The sequence below is a fragment of the Cydia pomonella genome, chromosome 22 (assembly GCF_033807575.1).
Source record: "Cydia pomonella isolate Wapato2018A chromosome 22, ilCydPomo1, whole genome shotgun sequence".
In the NCBI taxonomy this organism is placed as follows: Eukaryota; Metazoa; Arthropoda; class Insecta; order Lepidoptera; family Tortricidae; genus Cydia; species Cydia pomonella.
Genome location: NC_084724.1, coordinates 8,834,606 through 8,856,844, shown reverse-complemented (window position 1 = coordinate 8,856,844; position 22,239 = coordinate 8,834,606). Strand labels below are relative to the sequence as shown.

The 22,239-nt window shown below is 37.9% G+C and overlaps 1 protein-coding gene and 1 long non-coding RNA gene across 2 annotated transcripts in view; one reads left to right on the top strand and one right to left on the bottom strand.

Annotated features, from left to right (window-relative positions):
* Positions 1–22,194, top strand: part of LOC133530445 (focal adhesion kinase 1) — a 96,660-nt gene extending 74,466 nt beyond the window's left edge. The window contains exons 20-27 of the mRNA XM_061868357.1: positions 4,518–4,645; positions 8,886–10,108; positions 11,087–11,203; positions 12,534–12,633; positions 13,597–13,667; positions 15,448–15,668; positions 17,251–17,361; positions 18,815–22,194. Coding sequence (XP_061724341.1) covers positions 4,518–4,645; positions 8,886–10,108; positions 11,087–11,203; positions 12,534–12,633; positions 13,597–13,667; positions 15,448–15,668; positions 17,251–17,361; positions 18,815–19,364 — 2,521 coding nt within the window. The 3' untranslated portion in view covers positions 19,365–22,194. The remainder of the gene's footprint in view (positions 1–4,517; positions 4,646–8,885; positions 10,109–11,086; positions 11,204–12,533; positions 12,634–13,596; positions 13,668–15,447; positions 15,669–17,250; positions 17,362–18,814) is intronic.
* Positions 7,392–8,322, bottom strand: LOC133530449 (uncharacterized). Its single transcript, XR_009801308.1, has 2 exons — positions 7,874–8,322; positions 7,392–7,570 (listed from the first exon to the last, which is right to left on the bottom strand). It is a non-coding gene; the product is annotated as an uncharacterized LOC133530449 (long non-coding RNA).
* Positions 22,195–22,239: the final 45 nt, after the last annotated feature.

Genomic DNA, 22,239 nt, shown 5'->3' with positions numbered 1-22,239 from the left:
TCCCTATTATTGTATTATTAAAATTTTTGACATTTTGACATTACCTAGGTTGTCCTAGCTGTATTTTTTATTTTTATTTTCTTAATAATTTTGACAAATATTTCTATTTAATAGAAAGTGTTTTTATATTTTTTTTATTTTAATTTGTTTACTGTTTTGTTTTATTTTATTCCGATTCGTAGTTATTATTATTATTGTTGTTATTATGTTGTGACGATCTTTTTGTGAATGCATTTTATTTTGACATGTAAAATATAATGTACATTTCCAATAAGAAATAAATGAATCTAATCTAATCTAATCTGTAATGACCAATGCACACGCGTTTCATACGACGTTCTTCAACACACTTGCGAGGAAAATGAAGAAACTTTCATATTAATCAAATTTTAATTGTTAAAACAGTTAGTAAAAGTTTAAAATCTGTCCTACTGCCTGCCGCCCCTCGCCCCGCCGCTGGCGCCGGTGGGCCCCGGCACGCGGCAGGCGAGGAGCCGGCTCCCGCCAATCCGCATTGTAAAATCTACTCGACCAATTTAAAAAGGCTCCGTTTCCATACACATTATTACCAATCAGTTACCTTCTTAAATCACTCGGATTATCATTCATTACTTACCAAGTGCTATAATATAATGAAAAAGCACGCGTGTTTAATATCTAGGATTATGAGCCTAAAAGCGGTGCAATTACTTCCACCTTGCGAGCAAGTGTGTTGAAATAGTACATTATGATATTTATAATCTTTAGTTACCATTAAAAAAGATTTGTCAATACGACAGAGGACATAAAATTCCACATAAAACTTGTTGAAACTTAATATATTTAAAATATAAGTCCCATCGGCTGGCTTTTAGGTATTTGTAGAAACGTATTTTGAGACTTGGACGATTTTAATAAAAGTCATTATGATATTTAGGATGACATTCGGCCATTTCAAGACGAAAACAATTTGACATTTAGGTATTATGGTATATTAGGTGTAATGAATCCAAAGACAAAATTTAAATTTTCGTTCTTCGCAGCCTTCAGTGCTTCAGATCATCTTAAAATCATAGTTGTTTAGAAAAACCTGTAGTTGGTATTTTCTACATGTAAATACCCTAGTTCACAGTCGTACTAATTACATGGGAGATTTGGTTGTAATAACAACTTTGTTTGTGCATTAGGGTACTAATTACAACAAATTTTTCATTGTAATTAGTACGACTGAACTATAGTATCGAAGTTAACATTGACGGTAATTGGAGAAAGCCAACATACAGTTTGCAAAAATATTATAAAGGTTAACTTAACAACGTTACTTTATACCAAAGCTAATATTACTTCATATGAAAAACTTAAAAAGCATAGTCATCACTAGACCGTAGACAAAGCGTTAGTCAGTTTGCCGACTGTGCAACGCCATCTAGCGGAAATTCGGACAGAGACACACCTTTATTGTACAGTCAATTTACGTTAAACGGTCTTCACAGTAAACTTTATAGTTGTTTATAGATAATTTGTTATATCAGGCGATCGTTAAAGAAGTTGCGTGGCAATTTTCTGAGTTTAGAGACTAAAACTAAAAACTAGTTCATGAATGACATTTGTACCTAACATAATGTAAGTCACTAGTAGTCATTCGTGCCAAATAAGCATTTAAAAAAATCTGAATCGACAAAATAGAATCTGGCCACAAAATTTCACAAGAATCGGTTAAGAATTGCGACCTGTCGAGGAGAACGTCCGGACATACGAAAGCGAAATGCCCGAGTTACAACGGAGACTTTCGCTAACGCTACGGTCAATTGCAACCATACAAATACAAAATACATACAAAGTAAAATACAAATGGTCACTAAAAAGTCAAATTCAAAGTCAGTGACTTGTCATTACTAAATAAAACTTGATACGAGTAGCATCAAGCCATTACCTGGAGACACTAGTCACAAAAAGTTCTATTACCTTCTAATATAATTATACTGTATTAACTAATAGTCTAACTACCAACACAAAATAAACGTAGCTATACTTTAAGCCTTATAAACTAAATTATACTTTAAATTGTCAAAATTAAATATGTAACTAACTACCTAAACAAAATAATAATGAAATGCTATTATAAGTTGAGAAGTAAATATAAATGTAATCTGAGTGTTAGCATGTAAGGTTTATCTTTTAGTGCTGATATTATATATATTAAATAAATATATAATAAATGCAAGTGCTGGAAAGCCTAATCCATCATCTCACAAAACCTCAGACGCTCCTGGCATACACTCGCCCATCATCATTTCACGCACACGAATTCGCAGATGCTAGTAATACATAAACTAACTAATTGAGGCTTGTAAAGTTTCATGAATAAAGAGACAACGCCTGTTTAAAGTTAAACGGTTCACCTGAACAACATAGGTGTGTTTGCTCAATTTGTCGCTAGATGTCGCTGTGCCGCGCGCAAACTGACTAACGTTGTGTCTACTAAAATACTACTTTATTCAAAGACTGGTAATAAGGCACTGATCATAAATTTAGACCTTTCTAATTTATATTTTTTGTAAACGGTATACTTTTCTAATAACCGTTAATTTATATACGTGACGTCTTACGGACAAAGGTAACTTAGATGGTTTCTAGTTTCGGATGTTTTGTAAAAACGTGGAAAATACTCTTTTTCAGGGTTCCGTAGTCAACTAGGAACCCTTATAGTTTCGCCATGTCCGGCTGTCTGTCCGAGGCTTTGCTCCGTGGTCGTTTGTGCTAGAAAGCTGAAATTCGGCATGGATATATAAATCAATAAAGCCGACAAAGTCGTACAATAAAATCTAAAGATTTAATTTTTTTGAGGGTACCTCCCCTACACGTAAAGTGGGGATGAATATTTTTTTTGCTTTAACCCTACAGTGTGGGGTATCGTTGGAAAGGTCTTTCAAAACTAATAGGGGTCTTCAACAAATATTTTTTGATAAAGTGTTTATATTCGGAGATAATCGCTCCGAAAGAAAAAAAAATGTGTCCCCCCCCCCCCCCCCCCTCTAACTTTTGAACCATAGGTCCAAAAAATATGAAAAAAATCGTGGAAGTAGAGCTTAAAAAAGACATTAAATGAAAACTATAGCGGACATGATCAGTTTAGCTGTTTTTGAATTATCGCAAAAAGTTTCCCCTTCATAGTAAAAAGACGTACTTTAATTAGGTACTGATTATGCAAATTTGCCTATTTGTTTAACTCGCGTGAAAGGTACCGTTTCATCCCTTGGGTAACAATTTACTATACCTTAAGCTCCAGTTTAGCTTATTGTGACGGAAGTCAGCGAAGAGTAACTACGGAACCCTACACTGAGCGTGGCCCGACATGCTCTTGGCCGGTTTTTTTATTATTGTGTCATATCAAATATTAATGCTTAACGTTTGTTTACCGGATTTTATTTTTATTATAAGTAAGTTGTATAGATAGTTAGACGTCTCAAAGTTTAGTAGAAAAGGTACTTTATATGGCGGAATGTTTTTATCTCAAGAGTCTAAGGTATTATTATTTGTAGTCAACTATTTATAGTATTTTATGCAACAGTTGTATAAGAAGGGTCAAAAAAGGCGAGTGGCGTGAGTTACAATGTGAGCCGGAGCCGAAGGCGTAGGCGAACATTGTAAAGGAATACGCCACGAGAATTTTTTGACCTACTTATACAAGGTTGCATACAATATTTTTCCTACGAGTCAACAAAAATAAATCTTAATTTAGGTAAACAAAAAAAGTATATAGCCAAGACGCGCGAGCATACCTTGTTACGCGCCCGGCCCGCCCCGGGCCGCGGCCGGCCGGTCGGCGACACCTCCTCGTAACTCATGAGGCCCTGGTACTTGCTACTTGCTAAATTAATTTTTTGGACAGTTTTTTCTCAATTTTGGCCACCATAGCCTACGGAGACTAACAAGCAACGCTAAGCGGTCTTAGTAGTCTATGGGTGTTGCTATATTACGGGTGTCACATGCGTGTTTCTGACTTATGAAGTAATTATTTTTACTATGCAACCAAATGAAGATTTTGTAAGTTGGCAGCAATGCACTTAGTTTAAAACTATTCGTTTTGGTTTTGTTAGGTTGGTAGCCATTAATCGCAGTAACGTTATAGCTTATAAAAGCACAAGACCTTTTATGAGGAATAGACAATATAGACTTTTCTTGAAATCTTTTATGTATGTTCTTATATTCGTGTTAATGAATGCATAAATGACAGATAACAGTAGAGGAGTAGGAAAACTTACTTAAAATACGGCCGGTGAGAACCTCCTCCTTTTTTGAAGTGGTTAAAAAGGCGCTACTTGGTCTAATTCCTTTTTATCGTTATGATATGTAGTTACAAATAGCAATAGCCCCCTTTTAAGGCAGGCTATTGTGACGAGCGGATTATTACGGATTTACGGAACCCCGACATGATAACCGGTTTTTTATTTTATTTTATGTTTGTAATTCTTTTTGTTTTTTTTTTTTTAAATTAGCCTAAGAAAGAAAAATAAATAGATTATTTATAATTTCAGTGAGATTTTGCAAGAGGAGCGGAGCACGGCGTGGGACACGATGCGGCGGGAGAACCGGCGCGTCGCCGCCGCCTCGTGGGGCGACGAGCCGCCGCCCAAGCCGAGCCGGCCCGTCACTAACCTCACTGGTGAGGACATTACATTATTGTAATAAACACTAGCTCCTGTTCCCGACTAGTCTGTGTCAGTATTCTGCAAGAGGACCGCGGCACGGCGTGGGGCACGATGCGGCGGGAGAACCGTGGCAGCATTTTGAATTTAGAATGACGCGCCGTGCACTATAGGCGTGGCGTTCGAAGGATTTAATGCTAGCTTCCGTCTCCGACTTCGTCTTTTATGAGTGAATCAACTTCTAAACTTCTGAGATACTTTCTATTTTTCGACACGTTCCACTATAATATCAAACTTTAGAAATAGTAAGTGTAAGGCCTGAGTGGACGCTCGCGTTGGGCGTGTAGCGGGGCGGGGCGTGCGGCGTGCATGTTAAACAAATGCTAACATATAGGAGTGGCCTTATAGTGCATGCTGCTAAAATCACTCGTGAGCCCGACGCCACGCTGCACGCTCCGCTTCGAGCGTCCACTCAGGCCTTCTTAGGGCCAGTTGCACCATGCCCATTTGATGTACTGATCATGTGTAAATATGGCGCTAGCGAATGCTAACTGCATATTTGGGTTGCACCACGCTATGTGTCCGTTAAAAAGTTACGCTGCCCTTAACCGGTGGCAGAGCACTGGTTAACAGCAAAGTCGTTCGATTAATATGGCGGCGCTTTTTGGAAATCGTCCGTATTTCACGAATTTATGTTTGATTATTAAATAATTTGAGTAAAAAGTAATGTAAATTATTAAAAATATATTTATAACAATAAAAAGGTGGAAATATCTAAACGCAAAAACGTGTGATAGTTGACATAATGGTTTTAAATGTCATTTTAGTTGCGAGACTACTTGTGTTTCATAAAATACATTAATTTGTTCCGGATATTCAAAGAAAAGGTGTGTTTTAAATTGAAATCGAGTGCAGAATGAGTTTAAGTTGAGGATAAGACCAGATTGATGCTATCACAGGTTAACAAATACGTCCCATAAAGTGAAACTCGACGGCATGTAATGAACACTATTTATCGACAGACTGGTCATTAAAATCAATTTAAAACGCTCTCTGTTTATTGGAATCAAGATAAGAATGTTATATCCCTTGGAAATATTAGTGGACTAACTATGATATTCGAAAACAGCGAGATGACAACTATAAACATATACAAAGTCGGCCTCTGAAAATCGTAACCCAGAAGAGAAGTGAACTATATTTATAACTATAAAATCACATAAAACAAGATGCTACATATGAAATCAAGTATTTTAGTGCGAAGAAAATGTATTGGACAATTCCAGACCAGTCGGCATAATAGGTTATATATAAGTGGGCAAAATGTGTACCTAATGTAAAACTGATTATAATACTTCAATTCATACATACTTGCTTGTGTTTTATTTGCTTTTACAACATATCTTATTCATTAACCCTAGAAACAACAACTTTGCAAGTAATTAACTAAAACAGTTTTATTTATGGTGATATTTATATTTAAATTAATATTTATTAGAATACGAAGTTACAATTAGATTTAACAATTAACAGCTCCAAAAATCTACATTTATTTTGAGTGTGGGCTACCTGGGTATCTCTTATCTTCAATTATTACATTATACCTATTATAGGGTCCCGCACCCGTTAGCGACATGGCATGGCAGGGCGTCCTTCAGCATATTGCCGAGGCATCCCTACACATTGAGCTCTGCTTGTGAATGTCAAGGTATCCCTCTGGAATTTTCAGGTTTACCACAGTGTCTTAGAAATGCCAGATGTTCTTAGCATTTGTTTGTGTGAGGGATGCCTCGGCATGCCCTGACATACTTACCTTGATACTACGCCAAAGGATCTCTTACTGTGTCTAGACAATAGTGGCCTCCGAGCCTAATAAAGTAATTCTTCTGGAAATATCGAATATACATGAGAACAACTGAGTAGTTTAATAGGTATAACCATGCTGCCGGTTCCATTTTTATCCACTTGTCACTATGCCTGTCACTTTTGCACATACATACTTGTTAGAACATGACAGGCATGGTGACAAATGATAAAGAGCGGACCATCTTAATTGTTTCCTTTCATACTGGATAACATTTATAAATATAACAGCCAATACCTGGGTTAGATAAAATATAATATGGCCTCCCTTCTGTCACCTGAATTTTACTTGTATTCAACCAGTCATACAGTGAAGTCGCATATAAATAAATTACAATGTAACAATTGTATGTAACCCTAGCCATGTATTGGAAATAACATAACAGTTAATTAGTAAAAATATAATCCATAGGTAGGTAGGTATAAAAGAGCATTACAACATACTTTAGAGAATGTGTAAACCCATTATTTTAAACCTGACTACACATTTATTATACACACTACTGACTACTGACAATACCCTACCTACATATTAACCCACCAATCCCTATTCATCATCATTTAAAACCTAACATACCTAAATAGCTCTAAAATCAGTCATAATAAAAGGCCCTCAGATTGATTTTATTTGTTTTCCCCATACCAGTTTTTCAACAGCCCATCCATGTTTCAAAATGATTTATATCATGATCACCCCAATAAAGAAAAAAAATAATAATAGTTGGAATAAACAAGTGAAGTCACCACTATGACAGAAAATATAATAAGTAGGCACTTAAATATAATTGTGAAATAATATATTATATGTCAATGAGTTGTTGATTTCTCTCCGGATAACCTTTTACCTCCATTAGTCACTACCTAAAAAGGATTTAGTGTAAGATAGAAAATAAAGTAAGATAAGGTAACTAAAAATGTATTTTATTATCAAAAATTAAATTCAGATATCATTTATAATACTTTATTTTTCGCAACAAGTTTTTCCAGTTAATCTAGTGTATGATTCTTTGATTTCTTGAATCGATTCACTTGTGTGTAACTTTCATCTTGTATTCCATATCAAATGGTGTATATCAAACCTGAAAAGAAAGTAACATTAAATTATTGTGCATAAAAATATATTGTGATACGTTTCAACCATTGGCAAAAAGAAAATGCTTAGATCAAGCAGGTTTAAATTAAAGTACAAAAGTAACTTGAATATCTGCTACTAACAGAATTAACAGTTATGTATTATTGTGTCAACAATATATGTAATTGGAAATGTTGCCCCAACTGTCGGTATTTGTAGGTAGCGTAGGTAATTCCTTGTGCCCTAAGCCTAGAGCCCTAAGGCTCTGAAATTAGTTAGGGATACGTATTAAACGAATAAGATAACTTACCGGGCAATGCAGCTCCTTGTTTAATTCGGTATTGCAGCTTGGAAAGCACTTGGACACTGAACAATCGTAGTCAGCAGTTTCACTTTAATTTAATGTGCCATTAATATAATCACAAATATATTCAAGATTGGCATGGCATAAATTGTGTAATATTTAGATTTAAAACCTGAAAAGAAACTAGTTCGCGCCTACAAGTTTTCTCGTTGTTGAAAAATTTGACAACTTTGACATTTATGACTGGGTTGCTATATGAAAAAAATAATTCTACCATAAATTTTTTGGTAGGAACGCGTTCATAGTATGGCCACACGATTAGCGCCGACATTCTGTTATTTTATAGTTGGTGCAACGCATTTTATTTAGCAATCGTTAAGACCCCCACGTAAGCGTTAAAATTTAGCGAACTGTGCTTACGTTAGCAGGTGGTTTGGTGCAACTGGCCCTTAGACTAATAACTTCGTGAGGCGCCCAAACTCGGCAAGCCCGTTACTAAGCGTTTGCAGTTTTTCAGTTGCGGGAGTATTAATGTTAGCACGCGAAGTTAAACAACAACTTTACCCCTTTGTAAAACAAATAAAATACTTAACTATTACTATACCGGCTATTTTGCACATGTACCAGACATCAAAACGAATGATGTCAGATATAATTGAAATGTTCGTCTGCGTAACTTTGCCTAATGCCCCTGCAGCAATTTCGGTGTTAATTAATTAGAGACCGGTCTGGCCTAGTGGGTAGTGACCCTGCCCATGAAGCCGACGGTCCTGGGTTCGAATCCCAGTAAGGTAATTTATTTGTGTGATGAGCACAGATATTTATTCCTGATAAATGGATGTTTTCTATATATTTAAGTATTTGTATATTATATACCTATATCGTTGTCTGAATATCTACAATACAAGCTTTATTGAGCTTACCGTGGGACTGGGTCAATTTGTGTAAGAATGTCCTTATAATATTTATATGTTCTTCCAAAAAATATGAATGAATCCCGAACACCCGTTGTCCGCAGCGGCCTCGCCCCGCGGCGGCGGCGCGGCGCCGCAGACGTACATCGTGGCGCAGAGCCCGCTCGTGCTGGCGCACCTGCTGCGCGAGAACCAGGCGCGCGCGCTGGAGCCGCAGGCCTACACCACGCCCGCCTCGGTATTCAACACCGTCGCCGTCGACTTCCAAGCTCTGCCGGAGGACACCGACATCACCAAAATCATCAACCCCAAACCTGACGAACTCGTAGACATACCCCTCCAGACTGTCCCGATCCCTGTCGCGTCGCTTCACAAACTCGATCCCGTCGTTCCGCCCGAGGACGAGACTTTGACTGTCGTCGTCGGCGCTAGGGAGAGCTGCGATAATCTCTGCCAGAATCCTGCCTCGCCGCCCGAGGAACCTTCTCCGGAACCGTATGCTAATAGAGTTAGATCGTTAGAGAGGAACACCCGAGGGACTTTATCCACCGCCGAACGGGCGCCTATTAGGATGGGTTCTTTAGAACGCAACGCTCGCGGCAGTCTTTCCCATCGAGGCTCCCCCGTCCCTATAGCTCCCTTCACTCGCCAGCACTCGGTCCCCGCCTCACCTCCGCCGAGGAACAGAAGAGAACAAGACATAGGTCAGTTCTCCGTGCAGGGCTCTTTAAACGCACAGTTGGCCGCTAGTGTCGTCAATAAGATGCGATCGCAACCCGATCCGCCTCTAGTCGAAGAAATCTATGATTTTGGAGGCGATAATGTCAAAAGCTGCGTAGCCGTCGCCGCCCAAAAGGCGGGTTTAACGAAGCAGCAATATAGACCTTCAATGGTCGCCTCTCATCCGGTCACTTACGGAGTGCCCGTCGGGGTCGTCCAAGGCGTCCCGTACTCGCAAAGTCCAGGGAAACCTAGTCATGTCATGATGCCAAAGCAGATGCCGTCGCCTCCTGTAGCTTCTAGTCAAGCGTTCTTTCCGCAGCGCTCAGCCAGTCCATTGTCTCAGACGTTCGTCTCCCAGCCTACGGGAGTGATCCCTCCCATGTGTTACGCGAGCGCGTCGCAGCCCATCTACAGCGGGCACAGCGTGGTGCAAGGGCCTCAGCCGGTGTCGTACCGGCCGCAGGTGTCCGCGCAGACCGCGAGCCAGTACACGGCGAGCGCGGCGTTCGCGCCGCGTCCACACTTTGCGTCGGCGACCGCTGTGGACGCGCAAGCACTGTACGCGTCGCGGCAAGAATGTTCGGCGGTCGGCCAACCGGTCCAGGTGAATTTTCCTGCATGAAGGTTTCTTAGATTTTTTTATTTATTTCGTAGGTTTATATTTGCATGTTGGAAGCGACTTGTAGATTTTGAATTTGACAGGCACTTGTACATACCCTAGTTTTGACACGTTTTATTTTTCTTTTGTAAATGTTTATTTCTTTTTTGCAGACATTTGTGTGTCCGTTGGTTTTCTCCGGTAGAATTTGGGTTTTTCATTTTTTTATTTAAGTGTCACATGTGAAAAATGTTTTGAGCTTAAATTTTTCAAGTGAGACACGTTTTTGAACTTTCAAAAAAGAAAGAACTAACATTGTCGTTAACAAATCCCCTAGGAACTTTTGGCTCACGAACATCCGAATTAATCAATATTTCTTTACTAAAATGAACCATTTAACATTTTGGGCATTTAAATTTGTACAAATTGTAAAAAAATACTAACCTCAATGTTAGTTCCAAATGAATCCATTTGAGAGATCGTTAATATTTTTTGTCACATTTAATGTTCACAATAAATTTAAAGATTCTACTGTTTATCCGCTTTTATGTCAATTATTGTTTTATAAATAAGCCAAATATCTTATCAATCGGAACAACAGAATACTTACTAAAGTAAGGACGCTAAGCACGAAGAATTTCGTACATTGACCTGCCATTACCCATCTCTATCGCACGCGCATAATTATATTACTTTGTCGCTCGCACAATGACGTTAACCGACGCCATCATGGGCGAAAAATGTTGGGTCAATGTACGAAATTCTTCGTTCTTAGCTTTACCTAATTTACCTAAAATATCTGATCTTGGCGTAGGGTTTTAACACTATTATCTGAAAGCGCCAATAATTATTTTTAACAATAAATAGTTTTAACTTTTTAATCAACCACCTAACAATCTTTCTCCATAACCACTCTCAAATGGACAACTTTTAATGTCAATTAAACTCGTTGAATCAATTCTAACCCTATTTCTAACGCTACAGAGTCCAGACTTGGACACCGAGCAAGCGGTGGAGAGACGCCTACTGGCCGAGCTGGCGAGACAGCAACATCAGAGTGAAGAGGACCGCCGCTGGCTGCAGATGCAAGAGGACAAACTGGTAAAAATCTTATTTCTATAGCAATAAAGTCTATAGTAGAAAGACATGTGATATTGGGGGCACTAGCGGCTCGCCGTAAGGAGCGCTTGTGCAGTGCACTCCCATAAATAATCATAATTAAATTATAACCCTTAATTAAATATAATACTACTTATTCATTTCATAATAGATGTATCTATCGTAAATAAGTCAATAATAGTTAAATAAGTAATTATTATTCATTATAAGTTCATAGACAGCCTATGACTACTCGCCTACTGCCATGCGTAACGCGCGGAGCGGTGCGCTACTTTGGATTGCGCTCCTATGAAAAAAGATTTAGTACATTGAATCAATAGGGAATTCCATAAGAGCGAAAGAGAAGTTTCGCCACAGTTCCCCGCACGTGAAACAGAAGATGTTCTATGAAGAAAGACGTAAAATTGGAGCGGCGCTCCTAGGCCGTTTGACCTTGTGCCCTCTCGACGAATGCGCGCGCACTTCGCGCGCCATGTTGTCATTTGTTTGCAAACATGCCTTACCTTACCTTACCATGCCTTTATTACCTTAGTATTGTTTAACCTTTTGAACGCCACGCCTATCGCACGCGGCGCGTAATCGTGAACCTTGTCGGTACGCATAAAGGTTGGGCTGTGGCCGCGCGCGTCATATTTATGACGTCTTTGGTGATCAAAAGGTCAAAGTATGCGCGGGAGTGCAATTTTGGCTTTTTTCATTCTAAATAATTAGACAATAATTCAAAAAGTGAGTGCAAATAATTTGTTTGTGCTAGTGTTTAAAAATGAATACTATAAGAGAGTTCAATGACCGGTCGGACGAAAACCGATATCTATAGGTATTTTGCGACGGTTAATAGATTGTGTTGATTTATTTTTTCTTTAATGTAAGTGAACACCCGTAATATATAGTCAGCAGCCGCCGCTGATTGGGGGTACATACATTTGAACTCGCACTCAAGACTAATCAATGTGTAAACAAGCAAATACTCCGGCTGTTCAGTATTTTTTATTTTATTTTATTGCATATTAATCATGTGGTACATAACAGGTATTACATGATTAATATGCAGTATTCACTACAACTAATTCTAGTGCTTAATTTCAATAAGTAAAGTACCAATGTTCTTTTTGGTTTAGTCGGAGGTTTTTCTGCCATTTATAAACATATTTTGCCATACAACTACAATTAACTACATTTAAATAATAATCACGTCTGAACGAAGATATTCGAGATTATTTTGGACCAAAGTGTACACATGGTTGGGAGCTTTTTTCGTACCGATATTTTCAGACGTGACCGTACAATAAGGAACTGTCTCATCCTATCACAGAATCGCCTGTCGACCGTGCAGTCCACGGAGGAGCCTGCCGAGAAGCTGGCGGAGGGCGTGCAGAGCATAGCTGTGCAGGACACGACACCCAACCAGACAGGTACCACAGTAACACACCTGCCATTGGTAGCTTGTTTAAGGGTCATTCTACTTTTTACTGCAGGTTTTTGAGATTTCAAAGAATCATAAAATTCTAATATTCGTAATGCATTTTAACTTACACTAGCTACTCAAACATGATCAGAATCGGCCTCAATATTTGACCCTTGACTTTTTTTTTATTTGTAGAATGTAGGTATAGCCTGGATGCAAACATATAACTATGTTAGTGTTACCGTCCCTGCCCTTTTACTTATAATGTCAACTTTGTTACTTATAAAAAAATAGATAAAAATACTAACTACTACTAAATGTGTTTATTTTTTGTGTATTTTTAAATAATTAAAAAAAATACATAATTTACAAATAATGATAACAATCAAATACTTCCTTTTGGGGACGCAAATACCCGCAGTAAAAAGTAGAATGACTTACTGTGAATACTACTGAAATCGGGCATCTACCATGTTTTTTTAAGTTCTAGATATTTTGGCACAGTTTCGCGGAAACTGACTTGCTGCAAGTGTAATCGTGGTCTACCCATATACCAAGACGATGAATAATATATATATAAATATATTGTCTTATGTGTAGATTACTTGATTGGGTAAATTAATGCATTGAAATAATGGAATTTGCAAAATATAATAATATTGTAGTGTTATGTGACGGCCAGAAAGCATCGCGCCATTATATAATTAAATAAAAAACGGACAAGTGCTAGTCGGACGCCACCGAGGGTTCCATACTTTTTAGTATTTGTTGTTATAGCGGCCTAGCTATCATGGTTATTGGTCGGCGTTGGTCTAGTTAACACGGTTCATGAGATACAGTCTGGTGACAGACAGACAGATAGACAGACAGACGGACGGATGGCGGAGTCTTAGTAATTAGTTTCCATGACTTCTGGATAACGGCTTAGCTTTATATCATAGACAAAATTAATGCAATTTTGTTTTTGTAGCGCCTAACTCGTCAGAAAATAGTCCAGCGAACACTGTGAAGCCTAACGACAAGCCACCAAGCGAGGACAGAGTGAGTATAATACATTATTATATCCTATTGGATTGGTTTACTATTCTGTTAAATAATAAATTAATATTACAGGACCCAGCAAGTACCTAAAATTTTAAATAAAATCAAAATAAATGCCTATACTATAATCAATTTGGTTTGATTTTGAAGATCTTTATAAAAAATAAAAACCTTGTACTATATTGTATGAATATTCATAATAATAACCCTGCTATTATGATGTAGTTACTACATATATTAAGCATGTACCCAACTGAATTAGACAGTATTGTAATAAACACTATACCGACAACTTGATGTGTTTCCCTTACACATCTTTGGCATCACATGGCGACCCTGCCAGTGTGATTGCGGTGAGCGGGAGTGAGTGAAACCATCAAGTATAGAGAAGTACCACCGCGCCCTCCTGCTTCAAATAAAGTTGATTTAGATATTTAATAAACAAAATATAGATATGCTGGAGTAGATTTTTTTATAATTACTCGTAATTTATTTCGGTTACTAGTTGTATAATATTACCTATCCTTTTTTGATTGCGGTCATTCGTGCCAAATGCGGTTTTTATCTCAAAATTAGTAATAAGTACGAGTATGATCTAACCTTAGTACTTGTACCTATTAGTTAAGTATTATGTCACTACCTGTGAATTCCTATAATGAGCTTCATATATCTATAATGTACAGGATGTTTATTTATTTAGTCACCTGCAATAATTTACGGGGTGAATATACAGGGTGATTCAGGAGACGTGAGCAGGATCAAGCTTGAGCATTCAGTAAGTTATAAGCAACTGTTTCGTACCAGTATTTGTGAGATTAACGTTCTTTTATTTTTTACTGTTCAAAAAAAAAAGGCCTATGCTCAGCAGTGGGTGATAAAAGGCTGATATGATGATGATGATGATGAAAAAAAAATGTTATAATTTATTTACGCCATGTATGGTCACCCTATTTGTTTTATCCATAACAAGTGACAAATTGAATGTCATCGGAGTCTGGTTACTTTTGAAAAATCGTATCTCACTCAGTGTGACATTTTGTTTTCTTCATAATCAAACTGCTGTCATAACGGTTAAAGAGGTTTTATCTTTCTTAATTAAGTGTTGTAAGGTGTCCAGGATTGTAGATTATCAAAATTGTCCTTCCCAAAAAGTTAAATAACAGAAATAAAGCGAGATTGTTTTACTTAAATATGATGATGAACGGTTCATTAACATTTACTGATTGTGTAGGCTTAGTCCTGCTCACGTCTCATGAATCACCCTGTATAGGTCATACTGAGGAACTTTTGCTATGGGACCAAACCCGACATGGTGAAAAAAAAATTCTGTTTCATACATTTTGGCTTTTGATATTGTCTATGGAAGAGTATTTTTTTTGGATTGCTCCCATAGTAAAAGTTGCGCAATATGATCTATATATTCCCGTAACTTATTGCGGGTGACTAAATAAACAGTCTTTATACTCGGTGGCCAAAAAATATGTGCATTCCCGTTGCCAGGGAGCTTTTGGGATTATACTGAGCAACTTTTACTATGGGACCAACCCGGAAATCGCGAAAAAAAAATCTGGCTGTTTCATAGATTTTAGCTGGTCCATTTTCTATGGGAGGGTAAAAAAAAAATTCCCGATTTCGGGGTTGGTCCCATAGTAAAAGTCGCTCAGTATAATCCCAAAACCTCCCGGGCAACGGGAATGCACATATTTTTTGGCCACCTTGTATACAATGTCGAAGCTGTCGGATCTCGAAATAGATAGAATAAATATGCGTTAATATCCAGCCTCGCCCGCACACGGACGACCCCGTGTACTGCCTGACGACGGGCGTGGTGCGCGGCGTCATGCGGCTCGCGCAGCTGGCCACGCGCGGCGCGCCGCCCGCGCCCGCGCCCGCCCCCGCGCCCGCCGTGCTGCACGCCGTGCGCGCCGTCGGCGCCGAGCTGCGCGCCTTGTGCGCCACCGTGGACAGCGTCGTGGTGCCCTTCCCCAGCGCGGAGCAACGGTCAGTGCGTTCTTAATCTCTTTCAACTTTTGATCGTCATAGCCGACGAGAGTTATACCCATACCCCAGAAATTGGATGCATTCTACATTTAAGAGGCCGTTATCGATTTTAGTCGCAAAAATGTCAAATTGATAGATTTAGCGCATGAAATTGTACACCTTTTGTTAACTATTAGAAATAACAAGTACTGGTTTCTATTAGCACATCTTGTTATCTTTCATTTTAATGAATACATATTTTGAAAACAGACTCACTTAATTAGTAATGTTTTTTTTTCTGATGGGCGTTTAGGTAAACGCGCGTAAAGCAGTGATTTTGTCGATCTTATTTGTTAATTTCGTAAAGTTTGTACTGCTAAAAATAGTAATTTTGTATTACAAATATCCTGTACTTCAACTTTAATAAACTACATTTTTGTTATTATAAATTTGAAGTAGTGTAAATGAATGTTAAACGAAATCAATTTTCTCCAGAAATTACTTCAAAACAAGTGACAATTTCTCTGAAAATTGACTCAATTTCAACGTAATTTTGATACTTAAACAATCTACGACATTTGCTGAAACTGTTCTTATACATCATTTTGTATAATTTACTACCATAATTTTTTGATTAACTTTTAAATACTGTACCTTCTCGTCACCTATTACCGGGGACGCACGCTTGCGACCTCATTATTAAAAGGCAAGATGAAAATACGTGCTAATAGAAATCAATACTTGTTATTTAGATATTACATAACAAAAGGTATACAATTTCAACGACTAAATCTATCATTTGAATTTGAATTTTAAATTTTTGCTCTAAAATCGTTACCGGGCTCTTAATCTCGCCACGCACGGCGCGCCGCCCGCGCCCGCCATGCTGCAGGCCGTGCAGGCCATCGGCACTGAACTGCGGGTGTTGTCTGCGGTTGACTATAGTCCGTTTTTTTAGCATTAGAAAGAAGGTAAGCGATTATGACGATTCTTTTTATTGTAAAACAGATTTGAAAAATAAATCACGGCTAATATGTAATAATTATAAATTATACACGTTCATTTACATTATTTTGTTTTTAAAAATAGTTTTTCAACAAAAAGACATATCAAACGAACTATAGGTGCGCTTTCCAAGCACAGAGCAACGGTTTTGTGTCTCTGTCTGAATCATCTCTGTTTCTGTCCCTATCTATGTTGTTTGCGGGTGTTGTAATACATTCTACATATAACGATTGACAATATTGCACCTAGTACATTTTTCGAGCGTACGGTTAGTATTATTGACTTCAAGTGTTTACGTCACTTCCCTATTTACGTTGATACCCTGTGACATCAAGTTTGTATTTTTTTTTTCAAATTACAAATAAAAGCACATTATTTTGCTCCAGAAACACAATAACAAGACCTTGTGAAGTTTGCAAACAGAACAGTCAATTGGTCCATCTTACTCTGATTCTGGCAACCCTTCCTACTATAACACCGCATTACGATCGCACTCTTGCCAACAGTTTATGAGCTTCACAGTCTTGCTCGAGGCGGCATTTATCCGTATTTATCTTTTTTTTTTCAAGAAAATACGTAAAGTTATTGTATATTGCAGAGAAGTGGAGATGGCCCACCAGGTGCTGAGCAAAGACATGGCGGCGCTGGTGGAAGCGATGCGCCTGGCGTTGCAATATGCCGCCACCACGCTACACCACGAGTACACCAAGTGAGTGACCACTGAAATACACCGTAACATATGTACTAGATAATAAAATTGCCATTGTTTGTAAGTCTTAAATAAACAGCAAAATAGTATCCAGACACCAAGCGCCTTACGTCCATTTACAATTTTTGTAACTTTTACGTTATAGGGACCGTGCGCGTTGGAGGGTCTGCCATCTTGTGGTCTGAATCGGAACCATAAACATGCAAATTTACACGTCACGTGTTTTCTTGTGCATAGTAGGTTCTGCCATCTTGTGGGCTACATCGGAACAAAAAACATCACATTTACGCCTCGCGCCAAAAATCTGACGGCTCCTGTGCTGCCTCCTACAGTTCATGCACCCGCCCTATCGACGTTGTTTACCGACGTTTACTTGTCGGGCAAGTAATGTACGGTGAAATGACAATGTCAGATGACTATTGTCAGTGTGGTGAAACTTGTCGTTGACATTAGTATTTTTCATTTCTCAAGCTTTTTTATGAGAGGGTACTATTGTTCTATGAGATATGTTTCTGCCATTGAACATTTTACTTTACAAATAGTACTGATTTTTTAAATATTTTTACGATAAGCTATTGAAATTTGGCTTCAAGTGGATATTTCATACAATTTCTATTCTGGTATTTAACTCCCCATTCCATACTTTTACCTAAACTGTGAATTGAAAGTACCCTCGAAAAATATTATGAAAGTTTAAACTAAGTCATGTGTTTTTTAAACATTTGCGTTTTACTTTCCTCGTATTCGAAATGAAAAGTAGAGCGTGTAACTCGGTTAAAAGGCATAATTTCAGCTTCTGCATATTGACAAACTACCTCGACTGAAATGAGTGCCTTTCATCCCTTGGTCAACAATAAATAAATAAATAAATATTATAGGATATTATTACACAAATTGACTAAGTCCCACAGTAAGCTCAATAAGGCTTGTGTTGAGGGTACTTAGACAACGATATATATAATATATAAATATTAATAAATACTTGAATACATAGAAAACACCCATGACTCAGGAACAAATATCCATGCTCATCGCACGAATAAAATGCCCTTACCGGGATTTGAACCCGGGACCATCAGCTTCGTAGGCAGGGTCACTACCCACTAGGCCAAACCGGTCGTCAAACAACAATCCTTGGAAGAGATCGCTTACAGCGATAAGACCGCCTGTTGCTACCTTTCTTTACATTGTAAATCTGTTTTTTAAATTTGTTTTCTTTGTGGTGCAATAAAGAATATTTAATTAATCCTTTTATTGTTAGTAGTATCAGCAACCGGCCACTCGCTCTAATGCTAAAGTTCACTTAAGGTGTTCTATTCTTGCTTGGTTTAGGATATTTACCACGCGGAGCATGTTACCCACTAAAGGGCTTAAAAATACATAGCCCAAGCCCAAACTTAACCAAAGTATATTTTACTAATTGTCAAGTTAGTAATTCAATTATTTATTCCAGAAACATGCTCGCAGCGGCGCACGTACTAGCGATGGACGCGAAAAACCTCCTCGACGTTGTGGACTGCATCCGCTCGCGCCACCCCGGCGTGGACTGGCGCGCCGCGCTACAAGCCGACCCCCCCGGCCCCTCCCCCCCATTCTCCCCCCAGCCCCCCCACTGCTCCCCCCACAACACCCTCCAACCCTCCGTCCAAGACGAACCGAAGCCAGACTTCAAAGTCAACCAACCCGTTACCACTAGTCAAATTACTACAACGGAACCCCCTAAAGAACATAGCAGCCTCCCCGTAACTTCCAACCGCGTCTCCGCCCTGATCCACAATTATAATCTATACGGCAATATTAGAGAGCAACATATCTATGGGAATTCTGAAGTCGGCGGATCTTTTCAGCACTCCTCGTCGAGCATCGATGAAAAAATCGATGCGGCGCCTTTGGAATCGGTCAAAAGTCGCATACAAGCCATGTCGGGCAATATAGACTCGCCGCCCATATATTCCGTGAGCAAGAAAGTGATGGTGGATCAGAACGTGACCGAGCAAGGTTGAGAGCTTTATTCGCTTGTAGTATTTTATTTTCGCCTCGGTGAGGCTGACGGCTTCACGGTAGTATGTGCGGTGGTTTTGGGAGTAACTAGTGAAACTTTTTTTTAAAGTTTTACTAAGGCGTATAGAAGCGACCGGCAGTAATATTACACGCAAAACTCAGCGTAGGGGGCGCCACTACCTCAATCAATAAAAGAGTCATATATATTTATTCGTAACAAATAATCGGTGAAAACATGTCAAAAAACCTGTTTACAGTACATATGGTGCTACTTTTGTGCGTCCGTAGGCTACGGTGACTGCTTACCATCAGGCGGGCCGTTAGATTGTTTGCCACCGACGTGGTATAAAAAAAAACTTTACAGTATATATGGTGCTACTTTACCGCACTAGTGCGAGAATTAGCATATTACGTTACTGTGTCGAACATTTAAAGGGCCATATGTACTGTAAAACGTTGTACTATACATGTGCGAATAGGTAATTCGCAACTCGTGTCGATTTAAAACACTCGCTTCGGTCGTGTTTTAATTTATCGCCACTCGTTTCGAATTTCCTATTTTTCGCACTTGTATCGTAATGTACTATTACGGCATTGTATATATAAAATTATTTATTAATTATGGTTTACGGTTTATGTTAGTGCTGCACTCTGGCGATAGAACATTGCAGTAATACTCCCAATTATGAAGAATATTAGTGATATTCAAAATTTTATAATCGAAAAGGTACATAAGACACGAAATCGGCCGTTTTATTTTCTAGGTCGCTTCTATACGCTGTTATTCTCAAAGCAGTAGTGACTAGTACTTAACCGCGATACTTAATTTTGTTTTGAAGTTAGCAATGCCGCTTCTATTTTATTTCGCGACTTTAAGCTTCGAAAGACAATCAAACGATTGCTCAATAATCTATGTAGTGGAATAGATGTCAATTTAATTTAAGTCCCGAGCCAAATAATTCTCTTTATTTTCGTTTATATGACATATATGTTTCTTTAGTAATATTGGATATTCTCGCTTCATTTTTAAGGAGATTATACCCAGGCCAAGTTCTGGTTCTTTCAATACGATTTTCTATCGGATAAACTATATAATCGTTTAGTAATATCAAAGACACATTTATGGAGTAAGATGTGTAAAATCTAAGTTTCGTGCTTCGAATTTGACAGGTAAACGAGATGACGCTGTACAGCTCCATACATTTTGCGGCAACTCGGATTGTCAAAAGTTGACGTTTGACAATTCAGTGACCGCAAAACATATAGCGCAATACAGCGCCATCTGTTTTCAATGTCAAAATAAGGGGCACATTTTACTTAGACTTTACCTCGCGATTAATATCGATAAAATAACTAGTGACATCATCAAAGTTACACGATTCGTTAGTTCGTTTAATAGAAAATTGAATAGAATATATCACATATTGGCTTATGTGTTACTTGTTATATCTATCAACATATCATCATCGGCATTGTTGAGCTTCAAATTATTATGACGTTTCGATTCAAAAATTATAAAATTTTAATGACCTTCAAAGATTTTTTTTTCATAACTGTAGCTCAGAGTTAGGTGCAACTGGCTTCTCATAAAACGAGCACAAACATTTCGAAGTTAAAACCGATTGATAATATTAATTTGTGATATTATTGCCAATAAATTTTACCTAATTCGAGTTAATATGGGCAACAGATAATAAAAAACACAATATTGAATGAGCCTAATGTCATAGAAAAATTATTGTGATTTTTATTGTCAGTGTTGCCATACGTATAATAAAATAAGCATCAGCACATTCCTTATAATTGCACCTACCGCGTAAGTTTTGTAATTACTCATACAAATTTTATATTTTTGGTGTAATGTTGCAGTTTTTATACCGCGCGAGCGATTTGAATCTTCCAGTAAACAGTAAATAATGGAATTGTATCGTGTATTGTTTGAATAAGGCGCAGCGCACATGGAGTCGTACCATAGACAAAAATAAATATTAAAGACGCTTAAACTAGTGCAAAAATTTTTGGCCGCGGATTTGACGACGAGTTTTCAATTTTGTTGTTGACAATTTAGCCATCTTCTTGAAATGAAAAAAAAAAATGTCTTTATTTTTTTTCTTTTAGGCGTCATTAGTATCTTTGTATAACTCGTATAGTATAAGCACTCCATGTGTTCTGTGAAAAGAAATTCTGTGTTGTATATTTTTGTTAGTTAAGGTGCCTTTAACTGTCACAACTTGTAAACTTTTGCATTTAATTTCTTCAATGTAGCCACAGCATTTAACTGGACTCGGATTACTTTGTAAAAATGTACAAACCGAATTGATTCATAATTATTATAATTTTTAATCCAAAGTTTTATTGTAAGTTTAGATCTCAGGGACTGTATGTATGTCGGTTAGTTTTGTAATTAAATAACAGAATTTATTTATTGATCAACTTCGGTTAATGTATAGTTTTCCTAATGTGTTAGAGTTAAGCAGGATTCATTCCAAAGTGAAGGTGTACGTCGACGGCGAAGCTTCGTGCTTGCAATATCCGAGTGATGGCCTTGAGACCATGTTTTACCGAAAAAATAAATTGCCTGTAAAATTTCTTTTTATTACATTGCCTAGAGAAATAAGGCCTAAATTAGCCTATAATAATAACATACACTTATGGCAACAAACAGAACTTTTTCCATCCAGTGTAACAAACTATAAAATGTTAGGTCGAAAAGCCAAGACTCGCACATTATACCTAGTCGACTGCCGGAGATTATTTACAATTATGAAATAAATATAGACGTGAACTGGTTTTCGTTTATGCATTAAACTGAATAAAGGACAAGTCAATATATATATCTTGTTTTACTTTGAACTCCTCAATATTTACTAAATCTAC